The 19,054-nt window shown below is 44.4% G+C and overlaps 1 protein-coding gene across 3 annotated transcripts in view; it reads right to left on the reverse strand.

Annotated features, from left to right (window-relative positions):
- Nucleotides 1-3,942: 3,942 nt before the first annotated feature.
- Nucleotides 3,943-19,054, reverse strand: part of AP4B1 (adaptor related protein complex 4 subunit beta 1) — a 29,913-nt gene continuing 14,801 nt past the window's right edge. For all 3 annotated transcript variants that reach the window (XM_056558340.1, XM_056558341.1, XM_056558342.1), the window contains exons 10-11: nucleotides 6,540-6,821; nucleotides 3,943-6,019 (exon numbers count right to left, since the gene is read on the reverse strand). In XM_056558340.1, the coding sequence (XP_056414315.1) occupies nucleotides 5,598-6,019; nucleotides 6,540-6,821 (704 nt within the window). In that variant the 3' untranslated portion in view covers nucleotides 3,943-5,597. The remainder of the gene's footprint in view (nucleotides 6,020-6,539; nucleotides 6,822-19,054) is intronic.

Here is a 19,054-nt window from a genome sequence, read left to right on the forward strand (position 1 = left end):
TCGCCGAAGTCCGTCATTACTGGCAGATGTCCGCTGCCAGTCCTAGGTCCGGTCCTTCCGTCCTGGGTCCTTCTGTCCCAGGTCCAGTTCTAGGTATGTTGAAAGGTGATCCAGTGATGATGGTTCCAGGGAAAAGGATGGGAGACTACCTCGGCACCTTTCAACATACCTAGAACCGGACCCAGGACAGAAGGACCGGACCCAGGATGGAAGGACAGAACCTAAGACAGAAGGATCACAAAGGCTACAAAAGTTCTCAGATACCAATCTAGGTTATTTCAGGATCACATGAGGACTGTTCGTATGCTTATTTAAGTTGAATACTTGTTTATATTTAGATACAGCTGAGGGCATTTAAATGAAAGCAATATAAAGCAGTGTACCCCGCTGTTTACCTTGGAAAATCGGTGGACCAGCACTGTTGCATTCTATATCCAGTAATATGAAAATTTTCTACCAAACAGGGTAGGATAGAATCTGTTGATTCCTAGCACGTATATATATATATATATATATATTAATAATCTTAAATTATTTATTATTTCTAGATCGGCACATTGCACTTTAGCAGCAAGGAATTGTCTTAGGGCAAATGAAAGAGTAATTTCATATCTTCATACCTCACTGCACAACATTGATTATTTTCATAGGGATCGGTATTCTAATTTTTCTTGCAATATATTGTGTTTCAGCTACTCTGGAACAACCTACACAATCTTTGGAGCAGTACAGCATTATAGTCCACTTTATATCATTCCCTTATTTTCATATAGTGGTCCAGACATACAGTGGAATAAAAACCATCAACTACTACTATTTAGTGTAAATCCTATTTTTATGTGCCAGTATTTATTTATACTTTTGAACTGTTTTATGTTTATGGTCAGCAGGGAACCATAGTATACTAGGCAGCAGGGTAGGCACAACATAGCCACCCATAGATCCAATAGGGCGCTGGTGATCATATAGCTATTTTGAGTCTATTTAAATAAACTAAGTACTTGTAAACTTTCTACAGATTATAAAGCAAACAGTACAAGCAAGAGAACATATTTGTCACCTTAAAAAAAAAAAGGTGTAAAATAAAGCCAATTGAAAGCTGTTTTGAGAGCATAAAAAGAGAAATGCAGTGTTCATATGATTAATTAGTGTAAAAAAAGACATTAATGTGAACCTGCTATTGGACAGCTGTGTAAGGCTAGGTTTCTTTTTTCTGGCATTTTTTTTTTAAACTGCCACTGCAGTTTCTGAGCCAAAGCCAGAAGTGTATTCAAAAGGAATGGGAAATATAATGGAACCACTTCTGACTTTGGCTCAAAAACTGCAATGGTAGTTTTCCAAAAACACCAGAAAAAACCCTGTGTGGAAACCTAGCCTAAATCTGACAAAATAATTTTTTTGTACTATAATTGGTTCTACAAGATCACAACATATACTGGCCAAACATATGCAAGGAAATATATCCTTATGGCATATGTATGACCAATAAAGCCTGTGGGCATATACGTTGACTGTGCACCACAGTAGTGATGTGAATTACAACTAGCCGGCAATCACATAGCATACTCCCCATACTGCAGAGGCATTTTAAACAGCGATAGATCACATATTCTTATCACATATACAGGGGGTCAAAAAAGTATTTAGTTAGCCACCAATTGTGCAAGTTCTCCCACTTTAAAAGATAAGAGTGGCCTGTAATTTTCATCATAGGTATACCTCAACTATGAGAGATAGAATGGGGGGAAATGATACAGAAATCACATTGTAGGATTTCGAATGAATTCAATGGTATATTCCCTGGTAAAGTAAGTATTTGGTCACCTACAAACAAGCAAGATTTCTGGCTCTCACAGACCTGCAGCTTCATCTTTATAAGTCTCTTCTGTCCTCCACTCATTACCTGTATTTATGGCACCTGTTTGAACTTGTTATCAGTATAAAAGACACCTGTCCACAACCTCAAACAGTCACACTCCAAATTCCACTATGGCCAAAACCAAAGAGCTGTCAAAGGACACCAGAAACAAAATTGTAGACCTTCACCAGGCTGGGAGCCACACGAGGGGGGGGGGGGGGGGGGGCATGGGGGACCTAGTGAATGACCTGCAGAGAGCTGGGACCAAAGTAACAAAGGCTACCAGACTGAGTTGCATCCAAAGGACACCATACCTACTGTGAAGCATGGGGGTGGAAACATCATGCTTTGGGGCTGTTTTTCAGCAAAGCGACCAGGACAACTGATCCGTGTAAAGGAAAGAATGAATGGGGCCATGTATCGTGTGATTTTGAGTGAAAACCTCCTTCCATCAGCAAGGGCATTGAAGATGAAAAGTAGCTAAGTCTTTCAGCATGACAATGATCCTAAACATACCGCCCGGGAAACAAAGGAGTGGCTTCATAAGAAGCATTTCAAGGTCCTGGAGTAGGCTAGCCAGTCTCCAGATCTCAACCCCATAAAAAACCTTTGGAAGGAGTTGAAAGCCCGTGTTGCTCAGCGACAGCCTCAAAACATCACTGCTCTAGAGGAAATCTGCATAGAGGAATGGGCCAAAATACCAGCAACAGTGTTGTTGTGAAGACTTACAGAAAACCTTTGACCTCTGTCAATGCCAACAAAGGGAATATAAAAAAGTATTGAGATGAACTTTTGTTATTGAACAAATACTTCTTTTCAATGTGATTTTATGGATTTTTTCTTCTCATTATGTCTCTCATAGTTGAGGTATACCTATGATGAAAATAACAGGCCTCTCTCATCTGTGGGAGAACTTACACAATTGGTGGCTGGCTAAATACTTTTTTGCCCCACTGTATATGTGATTAAAAGGGTTATCCACCATAACGTGATTTTAGTGCGTACCTGCCAGACAGTAATGGAAATGCTTAGGAAGGGTCTGCACTTGTCTTGGGACTAAATGGCTATGTTGTGAGATTGCCATAATACTGTGGCTATATTTTTGTGAATTGGTATTTCCTGTTTGACTTTTCTTTTTTTGACTACAAATCCCATAATTCCATTTTCCTCCCTCCCACACATCACCCACCCCACCCATTGAAACATAAATGAGCTGCATCCATTCAAAAGACCTGTGGTTTTCAATCAGGGTGCCTACAGCTGTTGCATTAGTTGCAGATTGATCTCTCTCCCACCAAGCGATCGCTCCACCCATTGAAGCAGACAGGCTCCCTGTCACCAGCTGACTAGTGAGTCAGGTCTCGGCCGCATTTCAACCTGGGAAAAATCTGAGACAACAGTCATTTTGTATGCTGTTAAAAATAAATATTGGGGTGAAAATCACAGAAGAATTGCGAGAAAACCGTCACACACAGGTAAATGCACTATATTATGAACTACACTAACTTTACAGCCCCTGTAGCATAGTCAAATAAAAACAATTCCTGGAATTAATTAATGCATTCTGCAATATACTCCTACCATGATCAGAACTATGGGCACAATTATTTAAGTTCTTGGAATAGTAAGATTTCGTATTTCATCATGAAAATAGTCCTATATTCAGTCATCCAAAAACTATCATACTACAATGTTTCCTTTAATAAAAGAAAGAGACAACACTTGCTTATCCTTGTGAATAAATATTAAACAGAAAGTATACAGAAGGATGGCTAATATTTTATCAATGTTACTGCTGTGATGAACAGAACTTTGATTTAATTTGAAGCCACATTTCCTAACCCTTAAGAAAAGCTTATTTACCCTCATAAAATTATTCCCTATATAAGCACTCATATACATACCTAGATATACAGCTTCTCTTCTCTATGCACATAGCAGAAAGAGCTTTATGCCCTAAGTCATTCTCAGCACAAGAAAATGTAGAGGACATCAGGAAATGTGAATTTCTCACTAAAAACTGACTTCTCCTTTTGACACATGAAGTATCTTGCAGAAAATAACTTCCCTTAATGCAAATAAAATATTACCAATTTGCCTTTATGTTTCGATTCTTTTACAAGCAATTTCACACATGAGAAGAAATACAGGATTGTGTCTAGTGCGTAGAAGACTTTTAATAAATGCTGGTTGGATAGTAAATCCCATTCTAGACAATTTTAATGGACAGTAGTCTTATCCACATGACAAAATACATAAAAGGGATTGTTTGAGAGTCAAAGAAAAGGTCTTCCTTTTTGACAGCCACAGCACCACTCCTGTTTAATATGGGCTGTGTCTTGTATTGGAGCTTAATCACTGGTATCATAACTCCCTATCGACTTTCAAAAATGTTCACAACCCCAGGCACACTCTACCATATTTGGTAAAGTTGTCCGACTATCCATCCTTTTTTGGTCCAATGTATGTCAGACTGTGAAAGCTATATTACGATACTCCATCTAATGGTCCCCAGCGGAGGCTTTGCTGTCCTTGAATTTGGGATTGTTGCTATTCTTTCTACAGACAATTGGTGTCTATTATAATTGCTACAAGGATAGCTAGATTGTGGAAAAGCTTTAATATTTTCAATATGGTTATATATTAATAAATTACATAACAGTATACAATTCAATTACTGTATGAAGATGCTACTTCCTGCAAGAAAAAGCAATATTAACAAAATAAGCAAGGTGTGGAAATAAATGATGTTTAGAAATCTAAAATGTATATATATATATATATATATATATATATATATCCATCCCTTTTTCTCCTTCTCCCTTCTTTTTTATCTTTGGTATAATGTGTATATGTATGTTACTGAAAGGGGTTATACAGAATTAAAAACAGAGCTAATTTCTTTCAAAAACAGTGCCACTCCTGTCCTCAGATTGTATGTGATAACTTGGCTTACTTGAATGGCACTGAGTTGCAATACCACACACAACCTGAGGACAGGTGTGGTGCTGGTTTTGGAAGAATCAGGCTGTTTTTGAAATACTGGATAATGCCTTTAATTAAAAGCAAATAAATAAATCGAAACAGGTATTGCAGCTCAATCCAATTTATTTGACCTTCTAGCCAACTGCTGTACATGAATGGCGCCTGGGCGTCAGGTGACTATGAAGCAGGCTTGGAAACAAAGTCTGCATCATTCCAGTCCGCACTGAGGATACACCAATGCCAGCAATTTAACTTTTTAAATGACTGATCAATAGCGACTGTGGCATTTAAACAGTTCTGTTGTCTATCCCTGGTGTCTAGAACGATCGGTAGCCCTGCAATGTAAATCACAGGCTGCTGACTAGTTCCCATGGCAGCTCGAAGCCTTAGTGCCTGCCAAAAAAAACACGGCACTCAATCTGCACTAAACAAATAATCATGGCTTGCCTGTGGCATAAGACAGGTGAATGCACCATCCTTATACTCTTAGATCTTTTAGTACAGTTTGGAAATAATGGAGGTGATGTTCTTTAGTGACTTAGTATATTTTTTTCTGGCTGCCGGATGAGTACCTCTTGACTTACCCATGGGTCTGTTCACTGTATTACACATCAATATATAAATTATAAGTACATTTGTCGGAATATCATCACTCAAGCACAACGTGATAGGGTCTTAGCATGAATAGAATAATCTCATACATCCTGAATATGATTCACATACTTTTAGTAATTGTCCAGCATTAGTGATATGCTTACTTGGAGAGTTCCATCACTGCAGAAACTGCATGTTGTAAAAGTGATACAAAGTCATTAAGTGCAATCTCATTTTCTGTGTCCTGTTTCACAGTGGTTTTTATGGAGTGTGAATCTGTACACAATATTAATTCAACAAGAAACACATTTTCTTTACTATCTTGTGCATACAAATATGACTTCCATGGCCGTGTACCAGCTTTGCTTTTGGCAATGGTGTAAAAGTTCAATACGTGAAGAGAAGACTGTAAGAGATCTGGTTCAACATCTTTCTTCCATTCAATATCCCAGCAATGGTCTGTGGTGAGAGATGTCCATTTTTCCTCAAACAGCTCAGGGGTCATTGTGATATCACTGACCAGTGTGATGGCATCAGCAGGCACTTGAGATATGTCAGAATCCAATGCTGTGTGAAAATCTCCTGTAAAATAAAACCCATGAATATTGAGAAACCAGCCTCAGTCACAAGTGCAAGATTTTTATAATGCCCAGGTGATATTTGGCTCAATAGCTGACAAAATATTTCTCTGTACTAACTGAAGCATACTGCAAAATGGGAGAGACTGGCCCTCATTTACCAGAAGAGTTGAGTTTTTACTAGTGGGAAATGTTTTAGACTCACAGATTTACAAGTTGGGAAAGTTTTCTGACCAGCTTTTTCTTGGTGGAAATTCTAGCCATTTATTAACAGGATTTTCTGTAAATTCTATAGTAAATAGGTCAGGTTGTGAAACCACGCCCCTTTTCTGAAAGAACACACCCTTCCCCTACCAACCACACGCCAGTTTTGTCAGGTTTGTAGGATTATTTTGCCACAGTTAGCCACATTTTGGCTCACAATCTGAGAAAAGCAGTCGGGTTTAGAACAGTAAATCAGGGCCATATCTTGAAAAAATTAAAAAAATTTAAAAAAAAGATAACCCCACCTCACCCAAACTTACCTTCTACGAGAGATTCGGTAACTGGATTTTTTGCAATGGGTAGCTCACGTTTGCCAGAGTTGACTGCAAATGACTCCCAAAGCTTCTTATCATATAAAGAAGCCAAAGTGTTGAAAACAGGTACCCAGCTATTAACGGGTTGTTCTGTCCTGTCTACTAAGACTCCCAATGATGAGTCAGACTTTGGACCAGTGAGCACTTTCTTCACATCAGTGATTCCAGAGGATAAAAGTCTAAAGTAGAAGAGACCTCGATCGCGTACACCCATGTTAGTTTCTTCTTCTGTTAAGAAACAGTCATTGCATGAATGGACACTGGAATTAAACTGGCAATACTACATATGAATGGTAGACGGGCTATAGAGATACTAGCAGCAGAAACATCTAGATATTGAAACGGCATTAATCCATATGATACATTTTTTACTATTCAGCAAAACAAATGTCTAAGAAGTCACACAATCTGGTTTAACCCTTAAGGGCCGGGCCATTTTTCACTTTTGCACTTCTTTTTTCCCTCCACACCTTCTAAAAATCAAAACACTTTCAGTTTTCAACCTACAGACCTATATGAGGGCTTGTTTTTTGCACCACCAATTTTACTTTGTATTGACATCAGTCATTTCACAACAAAATCTACATTGAAACAAGAAGAAAAATATTTGTGGGGGAAAATTTTAAAAAACAAAACACCAGTTTGTAACTTTTGAGGGCTTCCGATTCTACGCAGTGCACTTTTCAGTAAAAATTACACCTTATCTTTATTCTATAGGTCCATACGGTTACATAGATACATAATTTATATAGGTTTTATTTTATTTTACTAACTAAAACAAATTATAACTACATGCACCAACATTAGTATGTTTAAAATTGTCATGTTCTAACCCCTATGACTTTTTTATTTTTCTTTATACAGGGATGCTTGAGGGCTCATTTTGCGCCATGATCTGAAGTTTTTATCAGTACCATTAGTTTTGATCGCTTTTTATAAAAAATTTTAACATATAGAAAGTGACCAAAAGTATGCAATTTTGGACTTTGGTATTTTTTTTTTTACGTAAACACCATTAACCGTGCGGTTTAACCTCTTCAGGACATAGGGCGTATGGATACGCCCTGCATCCCGAGTCCTTAAGGACCGAGGGCGTATCCATACGCCCGTGGGAATTCCGGCCCCCACCGCTAGCCGGTTGGGGACCGGAGCCGGATGCCTGCTGAAATCGTTCAGCAGGCATCCCGGCATATCGCCCAGGGGGGTCATTATGTCCCCCCATGTCGGCGATCGCCGCAGATCGCTGGACAATTCAGTCCAGCGATCTGCGGCGATTCCGGGTCAATCGGGTCTCCAGTGACCCGGTGACCCGGAATTACTGGCTGTTCGGGGCCGTCTCTGACGGCCCCGAACAGCCGGAGCCTGCAGGGGTGAGGTGGCACTGGTGCCACCTCACGATCGCCCTGATTCGTCGGCCGGATTACCGGCCGACCAATCAGGGCGCCTGCTGCGGGTGTCACTCCCGCACCCGCTCCGCCCCTCTTCCGGAGGACGTGAGCGGGTGCGGGACGTGCACCCCGGGTGCGTGGGACCCCGATCCCCGGCGCCCCTGTTGGGATCGGGGCCCCAGGAGCAGCTGCGGCGGCGGGACTGACCTGCAGCGTCTGGATCGTTGGAGGTGAGTGACAGCCTCCTGCTGTTGCTTAGCAACAGCTCCCAACATGCAAAAAGGGCATGCTGGGAGCTGTAGTTATGCAACAGCAGGAGGCAGACCACCACAACTCCCAGCATTCCCTTATGGGCATGCTGGGACTTATGGTTTTGCAACAGCTGGAGACACATTCTTTCTATGGAAAAGTGTACCTTCAGCTGTTGTCTAACTACAACTCCCAGCTTGCACAAACAGCTAAAGTGCATGCTGGGAGTTGTAGTGGTGCATCTGCTGGTTGCATAACTACAACTCCCAGCATGCCCGTTGGCTGTCGGTGACTGCTGAGAGTTGTAGTTTTGCAACAGCTGAAGGCACACTGGTTGTGAAACTCAAGTTTTTTTTTACCTAACTCAGTGTTTCACGACCGGTGTGCCTCCAGCTGTTGCAAACTACAACTCTCAGCAGTCACCGTACACCATGCACCGTACATGCTGGGAGTTGTAGTTTTGCAACAGCTGGAGGCACACTGGTTGTGAAACACTGAGTTAGGTCACAAACTCAGTGATACATAACCAGTGTGCCTACAGTTGTTGCAAAACTGCAACTCTCAGCAGTCACCGACAGCCAACGGGCATGCTGGGAGTTGTAGTTATGCAACAGCTGGATGTTCCCCCCCCCAATGTGAACGTACAGGGTACACTCACATGGGCGGAGGATTACAGTAAGTATCTGGCTGCAAATTTGAGCTGCCGCAAACTTTCTGCTGCAGCTCAAATTGCCAGCGAGAAACTACTGTGAACCCCCGCCTGTGTGACTGTACCCTAAAAACACTACACTACACTACCACAAAAAATAAAATAAAAAGTAAAAAACACTACATATACACATACCCCTACACAGCCCCCCTCCCCTCCCCAATAAAAATGAAAAACGTCTGGTACGCCACTGTTTCCAGAACGGAGCCTCCAGCTGTTGCAAAACAACTCCCAGTATTGTCGGACAGCCGTTGACTGTCCAGGCATGCTGGGAGTTTTGCAACAGCTGGAGGCACCCTGTTTGGGAATCACTGGCGTAGAATACCCCTATGTCCACCCCTATGCAATCCCTAATTTAGGCCTCAAATGCGCATGGCGCTCTCACTTTGGAGCCCTGTCGTATTTCAAGGCAACAGTTTAGGGTCACATATGGGGTATCGCCGTACTCGGGAGAAATTGTGTTACAAATTTTGGGGGGTATTTTCTGCTTTTACTCTTTTTAAAAATGTAAAATTTTTGGGAAAACAAGCATTTTAGGTAAAAAAAAATTTTTTTTTTTACATATGCAAAAGTCGTGAAACACCTGTGGGGTATAAAGGTTCACTTAACCCCTTGTTACGTTCCCCGAGGGGTCTAGTTTCCAAGATGGTATGCCATGTGTTTTTTTTTTGCTGTTATGGCACCATAAGGGCTTCCTAAAGGTAACATGCCCCCCAAAAACCATTTCAGAAAAACGTACTCTCCAAAATCCCCTTGTCGCTCCTTCCCTTCTGAGCCCTCTACTGCGCCCGCCGAACACTTTACATAGACATATGAGGTATGTCCTTACTCGAGAGAAATTGGGCTACAAATTCAAGTATAAATTTTGTCCTTTTACCCCTTGTAAAAATTCAAAAATTGGGTCTACAAGAACATGCGAGTGTAAAAAATGAAGATTGTGAATTTTCTCCTTCACTTTGCTGCTATTCGTGTGAAACACCTAAAGGGTTAAAACGCTGACTGAATGTAATTTTGAATACTTTGGGGGGTGTAGTTTTTATAATGGGGTAATTTATGGGGTATTTCTAATATGAAGACCCTTCAAATCCACTTCAAACCTGAACTGGTCCCTGAAAAATACTGAGTTTGAAAATTTTGTGAAAAATCGGAAAATTGCTGCTGAACTTTGAAGCCCTCTGGTGTCTTCCAAAAGTAAAAACACGTCAATTTTATGATGCAAACATAAAGTAGACATATTGTATATGTGAACCAAAAAAAAATGTATTCGTAATATCCATTTTCCTTACAAGCAGAGAGCTTCAAAGTTAGAAAAATGCTAAATTTTCAAATTTTTCATCAAATTTACGGATTTTTCACCAAGAAAGGATGCAAGTATCGACAAAAATTTACCACTATGTTAAAGTAGAATATGTCACGAAAAAACAATCTCGGAATCAGAATGATAACTAAAAGCATCCCAGAGTTATTAATGTTTAAAGTGACAGTGGTCAGATGTGCAAAAAACGCTCCGGTCCTTAAGGCCAAAATGGGCTCCGTCCTGAAGGGGTTAATTAACATGATATTTTTATAGTTCGGACATTTTCGCACGTGGCAATACCACATATATTTATTTCTATTATGTTTACATATTTTTTATATTACATTTGGTAAAAGGGAGGTGATTCAAACTTTTAATATGGAAGGGGTTAATGGGTATTTTTTTTTTTTTTTTTACTTTTCTTAAACTCTTTTATTACACTTTATTAGTCCCCTTAGGGGACTTTTAGAAAGAATCATTAGATTCCTCATACAGATAAATGTACTTCCATAGAACTACATTAATCTGTGTGCACTGCGCTTGATTGATAAAGCCTGGTCCAGCCAGGCTTTATCAATAACGGAGCCGCAGGAGACAAGGAAGGAGAGATAAGCCCTCCGGGACCACCAGGTACTTGATGCTGCTGATAGAAATACTTTTCATACATAGCACTGCAGCGGCATATGTATATAGAAGCGCTGTGGGGGGCAGATAACTCTATATGTCTGCCCCCAGTGCATCTATATACATATATCCCTGCAGCGCTATTAATGAAAAGTATTTCTATTAGCAGCGCAGAGTGCCGGCAGCCGTATCCTGACACTATGCGCTCCTTATAGAAATACTTTTTATTCATAGCGCTACAGGGGTATATGTACACAGAAGCGCTGGGGGGGCCCCGACATATAGCTTTCTCTGCCCCCCCCCACAGCTCTTCTATATACATATGCTGGCGCTGCGCTATGAATGAAAAGTATTTCTATAAGGAGCACATAGTGTCAGCAGCTGTCTCTTGGCACTATGCGCTGCTAATAGAAATACTTTTCATTCATAGCGCTATAGGGATATATGTACATAGAAGCGCTGTAGAGGGGCAGATAATGCCAGGCCCAGAAAAGGAGGACCCGGAAGACTTCACAACCAAGGAGATGGCCCAGAACCCAAAGGAAGGTCCGTTCTCTGTAGAGACCCAAGCTCGTGGATCAAAAAGAGAAAAAGAAACCATCAGAAGCTCAAGGCATGGGAAAACTGCCCAAAAGGAAGGCACCGCAGCGGCGCAGGACATGGCCCCATAAGGGAACCATGGACCGAGGAGACCTGAGCAGCCTTGAGAAACATCCCGTCAGAACGGGAATGGAGGGAGAGCCGAGGAGAACCCAGCTTGGACTCCCAGGGTCTGGGCATAGGAAAAATCCCACCAGAAGACTGCGGAATCAATGCAGTATTCCTGACCCCGACAAAGGTAAGAAGGACACACTCCTTCCGGGGAGGGTACTAAGCTGTGATAGAGAACAGAAACATACGAGCCGAGGCAGAAGAGATCACTGTGGAATGTACTTCAGCCAAAAAACAAAACAGGCCCTCCCAAAGAAGGGAAAAACGAGGGAGGTCGAGAAGACAACTAAAGTACAGACCGAAGACAAACACCCTGATTCCCGCACCCCTTGCACTAGGCACCGAAGGAGCAGGGAAATGCAATGACTGGGTGGGCGAAGCCCTCAGGCTCCAGCGGCATGCCAACCTGCATCCCAAGAGGGATCGGACCCCCATACACTGAAGCTCGGCAACAAAGACGAGGCAAGTTGAGAGCCATTCCAGACAGTGACCAGAGGTATCTGAGTCACCCCGGACAGAGACCCCAGAAAGGAACCTGCAAAAACAGGGAGGGGCTGAACCGACAAGCGCCCCGGCAGGTCCCACGTCAGAACAAAGGTGCACAGCCTCTCCGGAACTGCGGGAACGAATCAATGGAACCCCCGGGGCGCACCCCACTGAGTCAAGGGAAGGAGGGCTCTGCTCCTACAAGCGGGCCTAGCATATGCAGGAACCCAGACATGGGGAGTCCATGGAACCAGTGGCGTACCAGGACTGCAGACACTAAACAACCGCAGACCTCCAAGGACGCAGCAAAAAGGGGAGGAGCGCCCCCAGCAGACCAACCGTGCAACCCAAGAAGAGAGAACAGAGCGATGCTGCTGTTGCTGCAAAGGAAGAAAAGAGCCTGAGAACCCACATGCACACTCCCCGGAACTGCACATGGAACTGCACACCGGACTACAGCTGCTGTAGAAGCCGAAAGGGGAAGGTGACCAGGTAGATTAGGATCCCAGGCAGACACAGTCCGGTCCCATGGCAAGGAGACCGTGGTCACGTCGGGACCCGCACAGGAAACACACAGTGGAGAGAGATGCCAGCCTGTAGACAGAGTAACAGGCAAGCAGGAGGAACCTGGCCAAGCAGAAAACCCTGTATGAAGTGCATTGGATAAGGCCCATGAGGCAACTCGGAGAGAGTCACATGTGAACCACCATGGCAGTGGTGGACTACCGTCCACAGGGAGACAATGCATGGTAGATGTCCCGAAAAAGGAAGGTGGGGAGGCCAAGAAACCCCACCCCCTGGAGAGAGAGAGAGGGAACCAGAGGGACCGTGGAAGCGTCCCTGATACCCTGTAAAGTGTCCGTGAAATACGCTGGGACAGTTCCAGTATACCACGCACAACAGTGGGGAACTCCAACCGCAAACAACGTCCGCCGTGTGACAGCCGGCAGAAGAAGATATGCAACAACTGTCTGGCTCACCGTATGGGTCCCTAGAGGCCAGCGAGAGAGTCCAACGGAAAACTTGTACAGTAGTTAGTTACCGGCGGTCCGGTACACAGCGACACCCGCCAAGTAATGTGCAACAAGTGGTGCCGGCAACCCTGCAGACCACAACCTGGCATACAGGTATAGGACCAAGGAGACAAGTCACTACATGGGCCCCTCGCTCAGAAACGAGGCACCCGAACATCAGCCGCAGAAACATCAGTCGGTGAACATAAGACCGTCAGTGGAGGAAAAACATACCGACCCTGTCCGGCTTAGTGATATGGGTCCATAGTAGAAAATGGTTCCACAGTGGTGAGGGACCAAAAACACAGAAGCAGATACATCCGCAGTTTGATGTAGGACAGGCGGTGTAGCTAACCACGCCAACCATTGTCTGGCCAACTGTTATCCAAAGTAGACAACGATGCAGACCATCGGCACCTCACCAGGAGTGAGACACCAGGACGCAAGCCGCACATTCATCAGCCGCCGGAAGTATGACCGACTGAGTAGGTCACCAAGTAGACTACGGTCTGGCTCACTGTCATGGATCCGCAGAAGACAACTATGCGTACCATCAGCACCTTGCTTAGTAATGAGGAACCAGAAAACCAGCCACAGATACTTCAGCCATTTGATGTATTACAGGCGGTGAAGGCAACCAAGCAGACCACTGTCTGGCTTACAGGCATGGACGCACAGAAGACAGCTGTGCATCCCAACGGTATGTTCATCCCATCAGTACCTTGCCTAGTAGTGAGGGACTGGAACTCCAGCTGCACACACATCAGCCGTTTGATGTATGACAGACGGTGTAGGCACCTATCAGATCACTACAGCCATGGATCCACAAAGGACAACTATTCATAACATCGGCAACTTGCTCAGTAGTGAGGAACCAGAAGTCCAGACGCCGATACATCAGCCATGAATTGCATGACAGGTGATGTAGGGAACTCTGCAGACTACTGTCCGGCTTACTTGTAAGGGTCCTGAAGACACATCGATCAGTTCTCACTACACCGCACCAGCAGTGGGGCATCGGAACTGCAGCCACAAATGCAACTGCAGTGAATCGAGTGATAAAGGCAGAGGAAACCATGCAGACCACTGTCTGACTGGGTCCTGAAAAACACCGGGACAGATCTCCAGACACCGCACCCAGCAGTGGCTCACCTGAAGATATATCGGTCAGGCCTCCATGTACCGTACCTAGCAGTGGGGTATCGGAACCGCAGTCACAGACACCTGAGCCGTGTGACAAGCGGGAGAGGAAACCATGCAGACTACTGTCTGGCTTACTGGTATGGGTCCTGAAGACACCTCGGTCAGTTCTCCATATACCGCACCTAGCCGTGGGGTATCGGAACTGCAGTCACAGATACCTGAGCCATGAGACGTGTGACAAGCGGCAGAGGAAACCATGCAGACCACTGTCTGGCTTACTGGTATGGGTCCAGAGCAGACAGCGAGACATTCCATCGGACACCTCATAAGTAGAGAGGTACCAGAACTCCAATGCAGATACATCGGTTGAGTGATGTGTGACAGGTGGTGGACATGTGGTAAGGGAAACCATGCAGACCACCGTCTGACTGAAGGGTATGAATCCCTAAGAGGGAACGGTAATGCCTTTGGACACCTCGCACCAGCAGAGAGGTACCGGAAAAACCAGCTGCGGCGGACACCGCAGCTGGGAGATGAGACAGACGAGACCACTGTTTTTGCACAGAGATGACAGGAGTAAACCCTGCTCACACAGGGACATTCCCATAGGGACCTAGCGCTGCATGAGAGTATCCGGAGCACTAGACTCCTAGCCTGTGGATAAGGGAACATATAGTATGAAATGCCGAAAACACCCCAGGATGGGTGGCCGGCAGACATGACATATTCCAGAGGGTTTCTAAGGGACCATGCATCCCTGGTAGCTCAACACGCTATGGCGGTGGGACATGCTCCATAAGTAAGCAACGCTCGCGAAAGCGAACATCAGGTCACCCACTAGTGAGACAAAAACAGTAAAGCAGCCCCGAAGCAGACTGTAGGAAATTAGGACTGCAGATTAGGTAGGACTGCAGATATTAAACTGAGTGTCGGCCAGCCAAGGCTGCAAAAGAATTATGGTGCAATACTAAAATTTGGCCACAAGAGAGCGCCAAACTACAATAAATGGTCAAGCGACTTAACCCCAAGGCTGCATGTTAATGCAAGTATAGTAAGTAAACCCACAGGATATTAAATAAAACAACCCACTCAAGGCCAGCTAAGGCTGCAGTAGAGAGAGAATGTCACTAGGGGGAGCTAGAACCCGGACAACGTAGAGTTAAACTTTTATTTATCTACTTTTTTTTTTTTTTACTTTAAGTGTGTGCAGGAGGGGAAATTGCCTAGGACACTACCTCATGTAGTAGCCCCCGGAGCAGCGGCGGCAGAGCAGCGCTCTCGCCTGTTAAGTCGCCACACTGTGCAGGGCGTAAGTAGGCGAGCGAGCCGGGAGGGGAGGTTCCCGCCGGGCCGCGGCTTAGTGAGGCCGACGGGGCCGCTCTGCTGCCCTGCGCGTGGAGAAGGGGCGGAGCTAAACTCCGCTGAAGAAGAAAAAAGGATATGGCCGTGGCCTAGTGAGGCCGAAGGGGCTGCTCTACCAGAGCGTCGGCGAAGCAGCTCCGCTGAGAGAGATATGGCCGCGGGAGGTATCCACCGGGGAACCCACAGGAGAGCGCTGAAATGACCTCACTGTGAGCGCGGTCGTACATGTGGATCGCGCGCTGGGATGGGGGAGAAGAAGGGCAGAGCCTGTACCGCCATCACCCCCCACCCAGCGTGCCGTTCACCCCTTAATGCCCTAAAAAAGTTGCAGAGGCAGCCGGAAGATAGAGTGCCGGCCGCACCTGCGCTCGCTCGTGCGGTCGGTATCAAACAGGTCCGGCACATGTCCTGGATCGTGCGCTGGGACGGGGGAGAAGAAGGGCGGAGCCTGTGCCGTCATTACCCCCTCACCCAGCGTGCCGCTGTCCCTTAGTGCCTTATGAAAGGTGCGGAGGGGAGAAAAAAGTGGGGATGGAGCCGCTGCAAGGGCAGTCGGCCGTCCCAATGTACAAATTCACAGCCCCCCCAGAGTGCCCATATAAACACCCAATAAAGGACAGAGTCCCTTAGTAGAGGAGGGGAGAGGGAGGGAATGGAGGGGGGGGGGGATACCTACTTACCTGAAGACACCAGTTTCTTATACTCACCTAATCACCTCAGGTGTCTTCAACCAGCTAATGGCCACACTGCATCATACAAGGCTACAGATAGCGGTGCGAGCAGGGGCAGTGGGGGACCCGGACCCAGGGTGTAACCTCCAAGCGCTCGCTGTTGGCGGAAGGGGTTGACGGTGCATACTCTATGACCCGTGCCCCTTAACCGCATATGGGGAAACAGGCAGCGCCATGCTCCTGTCGCCCCACCTGAAAAAAGAAACAAAAGGGAATAAAGAATCTAACTAAACAGCCCTTACTAGAAAAATAATAAAAGACCAGGTCTGGAGCTCCAGACCTGTGTGTCTACCTCCTAAGTGACACTAGCTAAAACTGGTTGCTTCACTGCAGGTGGGCGGGTATATCCTTCCAGGGAGGAGCCGACTTTCTTTTTCCTAGTGTCAGCGCCTCCTAGTGGCAGGAGCATATACCCATCAGTTCGGTGTCCCCCAATGAAGAGCGACCGAGAAAAGAACTTTCTCTGTAGTATACAACAGCTGATAAGTACTGGAAGGATTAAGATTTTTTAATAGAAGTAATTTACAAATCTGTATAACTTTCTGGCAGCAGTTGATTTAAAATAGTTTTCCACCGAAGTACCCCCTTTAATTTCACAAGAAAACCAGTTTTTAAACTTTTTCCTCTTGGAGCACAACCTAAACTGTAGCTCTTCAATGAGAAACAATACCCTAAATGTGCTGCCTCAAAGTCATCTCTCTAGCCATTTTTAATAAATAAAAAAATAGAACAAAAAAAGCTGTCTACAGATGGGTGTAAGGAGTTAATGTGCACAGGACTCTCTCTGAGGTCATGCATGCCCCAACTTGGTACTGCCCATGATGCCCCTACGTGGAGAAAACATCTTTGCACGTCTTTTGGCAGTACGTCATGCAAAGGGCTATTCAGGAGGCCTGACGCTTCATGAACTGTTTTAACTCCTAAAGGACTCAGGACATACCTGTACGTCCTGAGTCCGTTCCCATTCTATAGCACGGGGCCAGAGCGGATCGGGCTCGACCTCTAACAATGGCTGGGACCCATGGCTGATAATAGCATGCGGCACTGATCGCAGTGCTGTGCACTATTATCCCTTTATACACGGCGTTCAAAGTTGAACGCCGCATCTAAAGTGAAAGTAAAACATTGACGGTTATCTCAGGGGGCTGTTCTGGATCACCATGTTATTCCGAACAGCTCTTGGACAGCAGGAGGGTCCCTTACCTTAACTCCTGTTGTCCGATCACCGAATGACTGATCAGTGCCTGAGATCCAGGCATGAGCAGTCAAGTGGCAGAATCATTGATCAATGGTTTCCTATGGGAAACCATTGATCAATGTAAAGATCAGTGTGTGCAGTGTTATAGCCCCCTATGGGAGCTATAACATTGCAAAAAAAAAATTTGAAAAAAAGTAAAGATCATTTAACCCCTTCCCTAATAAAACTTTGAATCACGCCCCTTTTCCCATTTGAAAAAAACCCCAGTGTAAATAAAAATAAACATATGTGGTATTGCCACGTGCGGAAATGTCCGAATTATAAAAATATATCATTAATTAAACTGCACGGTCAATGGCGTACGCAAAAAATAATGCCAAAGTCCAAAATAGCATATTTTTGGTCACTTTTTATAAAATTAAAAAAGGAATAAAAAGCGATCAAAAAGTCCGATCAATACAAAAATGGTATCGCTAAAAACTTCAGATCACCGCGCAAAAGATGAAATTTTTAAACGTATACATTCTCCTGCATGTAGTTATGATTTTTTTCAGAAGTACAACAAAATCAAACCTATATAACTAGGGTATCATTTTAATTGTAAGGACCTACAGAATAAACAGAAGGTGTCACTTTTACTGAAAAATGTACTGTGTAGAAACGGAAGCCCCCAAAAATTACAAAATAGCGTTTTTTCTTCAATTTTGTCGCACAATTATTTTTTTTCCCATTTCGCCGTAGATTTTTGGGTAAAATGACTGAGGTCATTACAAAGTAGAATTGGTGGTGCAATAAATAAGCCATCATATGGATTTTTAGGTGCAAAATTGAAAGGGTTAAAAAATCAAAGTGCAAAAACTGAAAAACCCTGAGTCCTTAAGGGGGTTAAGGACGCTGTATGGCTGGCTAGGGACCGCCTCATCATCAACAGGGAGAACATGTCCGTCTGGGATTTCCGCAGGTTCATCCACAGCCTGTTAAGAGACTATGCCATCTTTGACAGCCTGGGTATCGATGAAGAAGAGGAGTGAAGACCCCTTTGCTTCCCCATGTCCTCCTGAAGTTATTGCTCAGTAGTTTGGCCCTGTCATCTGCCCCCTCGCTACCCCCACAGTCTCCCATGCCCCTCTCCTGCCCCCATAGCCCCACGCCCCTCCCCCGATCACAGATTGTATTGTTTGGTTATTTCAAATTTGGTGGTTTTCTCTTTTAGGATTGAGCGGATTGTTAGTGTAACATGCCGTGCGATGTATAGCGTAGGGAACCTGTGCTATGTATTGTAGTGTCATGCTTTGTATGATTGTAATTTATTGTATGACTTGTAATGACTGAACAATCAATAAAGCTCTTTCAATAATCCCAAAACTTCTCTCTCACTCTCACTAAGTAATTTTCAATAAATAAAAATAAAAAAACAACTAAGAAACAGCTCTCTCACTCACTTGCTTTGTTTATTAGCTGAGAATATAGTGCAGAAGAGTAATGCAAGATATTTGCCTTTGCTGTATGTTTTGCTTGTAAACTAGTTAGTACTTGTAAAATATTTATTG

This window comes from Hyla sarda, chromosome 2 (assembly GCF_029499605.1).
Source record: "Hyla sarda isolate aHylSar1 chromosome 2, aHylSar1.hap1, whole genome shotgun sequence".
Taxonomy (NCBI): Eukaryota; Metazoa; Chordata; class Amphibia; order Anura; family Hylidae; genus Hyla; species Hyla sarda.